Source organism: Tasmannia lanceolata, unplaced genomic scaffold (assembly GCF_043159265.1).
Source record: "Tasmannia lanceolata isolate RefF3 unplaced genomic scaffold, GAP_Taslan_0.1 ptg000003l, whole genome shotgun sequence".
In the NCBI taxonomy this organism is placed as follows: Eukaryota; Viridiplantae; Streptophyta; class Magnoliopsida; order Canellales; family Winteraceae; genus Tasmannia; species Tasmannia lanceolata.
The window spans coordinates 45,204,737-45,210,125 of NW_027518680.1; the positions used below are offsets into that span (position 1 = coordinate 45,204,737).

General features: G+C 39.7%; 1 protein-coding gene across 1 annotated transcript; it reads left to right on the forward strand.

Moving 5' to 3' along the window:
• The first annotated feature begins 1,347 nt into the window (after window positions 1-1,347).
• On the forward strand, window positions 1,348-4,830 carry LOC143862508 (GDSL esterase/lipase At4g26790-like). The gene is made up of 3 exons (XM_077373574.1): window positions 1,348-1,829; window positions 2,406-2,895; window positions 4,506-4,830. Exons 1-3 carry the CDS (start codon window positions 1,464-1,466, stop codon window positions 4,697-4,699), a joined length of 1,050 nt encoding a protein of 349 aa, XP_077229689.1. The 5' UTR covers window positions 1,348-1,463; the 3' UTR covers window positions 4,700-4,830.
• Window positions 4,831-5,389: the final 559 nt, after the last annotated feature.

Here is a 5,389-nt window from a genome sequence, read left to right on the forward strand (position 1 = left end):
ACTATGTATATATATATATATATATATATATATATATATATATACCAGAGAAAAATACTTTCCTCACCCTTTTCTTGTTCTCACACCAAAAGTTGTTTTCCACCATTGTTTTAAAAAAGGAAAAGGGCTTCATATTATTTCTTTTATTCTCCATCTCTTAAGAACTGATTAGATCAGTACTTAATTCATTGAATAAGGCTTATTCATATCCACAAAAGTCCGAGCAAAGCAATGAATCCATCGGTTTGACTTGTGGGGTTCGCGGCGTTTAGAACGAGCACAACCGTTCGAGGAGTAGATCAAGTAGCGTGATTCATTGTTTTTTCTTCGAAGAGGTATTTGTTTATGTTTAATTAACACAATTAACTAATCTAAACTCTAGGATGTTGGACAAAAGCAAGATCGAAAAGAAAATTTTAAAGTTATATGCGATTGTTGTTCCGCTGCGCATAGCGATCTTGCCGGAAGGGGATAACCTTCCATCACGTACCCCATTATTTACGCAGGCGTACTCCTGAATTCTGCCAGCGTACACCCTATTTCCGCTTACACCCTATTTTTGTTGGCGTGCCCCTTGATATTCCGACGGCGTTCTCGATATTCCGGCGGTGTACTCTAGAATCCGGCGGCGTACTCGATACGTTTGGAACACATGTTTGAACCAAGAAAATCTGGCGGCGTACTCAAGAATCCGGTGGCGCGCGTACTCAAGATTTCGGCGGCGTTCTCAGCCAAAAGAGATGTCGCCGTTCTAAGCCAAAAGAGATGTGAGAAATAATAAAATATTCAATAATGTCGTCGTTCTCAACCAAAAGAGATGTGTAAATAATAAAATATTCAATAACGTAGCCGTTCTTATCCAAAAGAGACGTGAGAAATAATTAAATATTCAATAACGTCGCAGTTCTAATCCCAAAGAGAAGTGAGAAATAATAAAATATTGAATAACGTCGCTGTTCCCAACAAAAAGAGATATGTAAATAATAAAGTATTCAATAACGTAGCCATTCTCATCCAAAACAGAACCGAGAAATAATAAAATATTACTTTAAAGATAATGATTGGCATTGGGTTGTGAGTTTGTCAGAAAGAGCAACATACGAGGACTCTGATAATGTCAGAAGGGCACTGGGATCTTTTTTCCACCCGTTTTTGAAGAATCACCCGTGTTTGATGATTGTTTTAAAAAATACCCGAAATCCAAAATTTCTCAAAACTATTACCCCATACCGTACTTTTCTCGTACTTAAAAGTCAGTTATCTGGTGGTAAAAGATCGTAGGAAAAGAAATGAATTTGGGGAACATCAAATTGGGGCAGTTCTCAGCAATAAAAACACGCAACAAATTAGGCGACTAGAAAACAACCCGACCTTGATTTCCCTACCTTAATTTCCCGATGAAACTATTTATTGAACAGGTTCACATGTGATGGAAATTAACGTTTTTAGTGTAGAGCCATAGAATGGCAAATAAAGTCTTGCCATGGCTAATGTCAATACAAATGTTGTTTCTCACCGTGATGATTAATGCAAAAGTCCCTGCGCTCATAGTCTTTGGAGACTCTTCGGTGGATGCTGGAAACAACAACTATATCAATACAATAGCCAAGAGCAATTTCAAACCTTATGGTCGGGACCTTGAAGACGGGCGTCCCACCGGACGTTTTTCTAACGGCCGTCTTGCTACCGATTTCATTTCGGAGGCTTTCGGGATCAAATCATTGGTGCCAGCGTACTTGGATCCGAAATATAGTATAAAGGACTTTTCCACCGGAGTATGTTTCGCATCTGCGGGATCTGGCTTCGATAATGCCACTTCCGATGTGCTAGTAAGTGTTATAAAAAAAATTTAGTCCATGATGATCAGAGATTCATTAATTAGTTGGTAAGGAAATAAAATTGATTGCTTAGTGTTGCAAAAAAAAATTGTGCATATTCTTAGACACAAATGTTTAAAGGTTGAATGAGATTTTCTACAAGTAATGATTGTATTATTTTTATGGAAAGTGATATATCCGCCCCTTTTGATTAATTGGGACACCCAGCAGTAGTGTATCAACGACTGCATAAGGGCTGATGTACTTCACATCAGAAGGATTTAATGGGGCTGATTGCCACGTTCACTGCTGCTGGGTGTCCCAAGTAATCAAAAGGGGCAGATATATCAGTTACCATTTTTATTAATGATATATTTTAATGGCTTCTTAAAGGGCTAAGCTTTTTAGCTGAGGACTTTTTTTGGAAATGAGTTTTCTAACGTTTGGCTAACTCATTTCTCATGTAAGCTATTTCCCAACTTGAATTTTTTTCCTGTTCTCTTAAAAGAACTCCAATCCTCAATCCAAGAGATTTTTTTCCAGAAAATTGCTGCAAATCCAAACAGGATCTGTCTTTTTTTGTTCCAGAGTGTGATACCAATGTGGAAGGAACTGGAGTACTACAAAGAATACCAAAGAAAATTAAGAAACTATTTGGGGGAGACCATGGCTAACACAATGTTGAGTGAGGCATTACATATGATTAGTGCAGGGACAAACGATTTCCTAGAGAATTACTATGTGTTTTCCGGTCGGTCATCGGAATTCACGATTGATGAGTACATGATCTTTCTCACCGGAATTGCAAGGGGTTTTGTGGAGGAAATTTACCTTCTAGGTGGCCGGAGAATCACTCTGGGAGGTCTTCCTCCAATGGGGTGCTTGCCATTGGAAAGAGCCACAAATTTCATGTCTACAAGTGCTTGTAACGATGACTACAACAAGGTGGCCATGGATTTCAATGGGAGACTCAAGGCGTTGGCAGATGAATTAACTGCTAAACTTAATGGGAGCAGAGTGGTATATTTGGACGTTTATGATAAGTTGGTAGAAATCAATGAAAAGCCTTCCATATACGGTACGTTCAAGATTTCTCACAGATTTCTCATGAAAAGTCATTTCTCCTAATTAAAGTTGTCATTGGCCATTAAAGGCCATTAAAGGCCAATCGAGGTCTCTCTGTTCTGGCAACATTGCGGTAAAGCTAGCAAAAGATGGCCAATAGCCATCGGAAAACTAATATATGCGAGGACTGTTAAATTAAAGGACGCCCTTGCAAAAACCCAAGGGCAATTGCATTTTATATTTCCTTTTATTTTGCATTTTTCAGTGCCATTATAAATGAGATTGGGACTTGTGGGACCAATTGGGCGCACTTGACATTTGATCCAAGGATCAAGAGGATGCTTGGTTTTTATCCTCTTAATCCTTGGATCAAATGTCAAGGGTGGTTGCCCTTGTACAGGCCTTTATGCTCTCTCTCTCTCTCTCAGCCATACAGGCTTACTTTTAAGCAGATTTTATCACTTGCGAGGAATGCTAAGCTCACAGAATCATTGCACCCCCCCCCCCCCCCCCTCCCTTAACAGTTTCTGTAAGAATACTTCACTGCTTGAGGATAAATTCACCCCCTTTAACATTTTTCTTTGCCTTAATTAAAGGTGGGATGTTACAGGGGAGGATTTTATCCATCACAGGGGGAAATATCAGTCCCAAAAAAAAAAAAGAGTAGAAGGGCTCTCCCAATGGTCAATATCCATTGTGATTGTAATTTTCTGTGCCATTATAAGTGCATATTGACCAATGCTAGAGCACTTCAACCCATTTTGTGCAAGGGCTCCAGTGAGTCAAGCATTCAAGTCTTACTCATGTAATTCATCTGAGAAGGGTTTTCTCTCCTGCAAAATTAGCCGTCAAATGGCTTCATGCAAAATTGCTTATATGTGTGTGATTTGCTAGCGACCATCGCATAAGGCATTTTGAATTCGGGATTTTGCATGAGAAAGCAGCCACCTCATATGAATTAAATCAATCAGACAAAATCTGTTGAAAAGTGAGCCTATCGGCTGCTTCATGCAACAGCTGGCCCACGATATGCCTTCTGCCATGGTCCCTAGCACAAGTTTGAATCATAGCCGTTGCCCCCAAATGATTCAAGCTATTTATCTCTGAGGCCTGACCAGGGTTTTGTCATGAAAAAGTTAAGTTGTTGCCATTAATCTTATGGATGAGATGTACATTTAGTGTGGATCATTTTCACATGTCTCATCTCATAAATGGTCTACCAAATCAGTGGTTATGATCAAAGGCGTGCTATGTGGGACCCAAAGTTTGCATTTTAATTTCGTCCGTTTTCTTTATAATCTAAAGTTTCGACAAGTTTGAACCGTAGCCATGGCCCCAACATTGATCCAATGATTCAAGCTATTTATCTCTGAGGCCTGACCAGGGTTTTGTCAAGAAAAAGTTAGGTTCTTGCCATAATAATCTTATGGATGAGATGTCCATTTAGTGTGGGGTCATTTTCACATGTATCATCTCACAATGTGTACAAAAATCAGTGGTTACAATCAAAGGCTCGTGTGCCATGTGGGACCCAAATTGGGGACGTGTAAAAATTTCAGCTATGACTTTAATCAAAATTTGATAATTGTTTTTAATTTTCTTGTTTTTTGTTTGGATAAACAGGCTTTGAGAATGTGGAAGTGGGCTGCTGTGGCACAGGATTGTTTGAAATGGCGTACTTGTGTAACAGAAGGAACCCATTGACGTGTAAAGATGCGAGCAAGTACGTATATTGGGATGCTTTCCACCCAACTGAAAGGATGGGTTACATACTCGCTGATAATCTCATGAAGACAAGCCTAGCCCAGTTTGTATGATAAAGTAGTTTAGTAATTGCACATCCCATAGAATGCTGTGTAATTACTTCGCATTCACGGTTGATTAATTTCTGTATCAACAATAAAATTACGATTAGCTTTAAATTCAAGTATATGGGATTTTTGGGTAATTTCGTGGAAAGCCATTTTGCAGCTCACTTTTGCAGGAGAGAGCAGCCACCTCAGATGAATTTAATGAGTAAGAAAAAATTGTTAGACTTTTATGGACTTGCATTGCATATGTTTTGGTTTTTGTAAAAACCGGATTTGTAGGGAACGTCTATATTGGCTCACCGACGGTTAGTGGCTAATAAGGTTTTGAGCCGGAAACACCTTAGTCACGTGTGTTCAAGTTGGAAAAGGGGTATGATATGGTTAGACCTAGCAAACGGGTGGGTTGGGTCGGGTCGACCCACAGGTCAAGCGGGTTGCGGGTCAAAATGACCCGCATTCCTGTGGGTCAGCAACCAGGTGACCCGTACGCAGTGCGGGTGGGCCGGGTCGACCCGCAGGTCACCCGCAATTTTATTTTCTTTTTAAAGTAAATTTCTTTTACAGAAAAGGCAATCTCAAGGTGAAGTTCTGGAAAGCTTCAAGGGGACTGGTGCTAATAAAGAATCATGGTTGTAAGACAAATAAAAACGAAATATAGCTGATATTGGCCGGATTGAAGGTGGCTCGGATGGTGGC

Coding starts and splice junctions, on each gene's coding strand:
- LOC143862508 (XM_077373574.1), top strand. CDS start 1,464: ATGGCAAATAAAGTCTTGCCATGGCTAATGTCAATACAAATGTTGTTT. Junction 1,830..2,405: donor ATGCCACTTCCGATGTGCTA/GTAAGTGTTATA, acceptor TTTTTGTTCCAG/AGTGTGATACCAATGTGGAA. Junction 2,896..4,505: donor TGAAAAGCCTTCCATATACG/GTACGTTCAAGA, acceptor TTGGATAAACAG/GCTTTGAGAATGTGGAAGTG.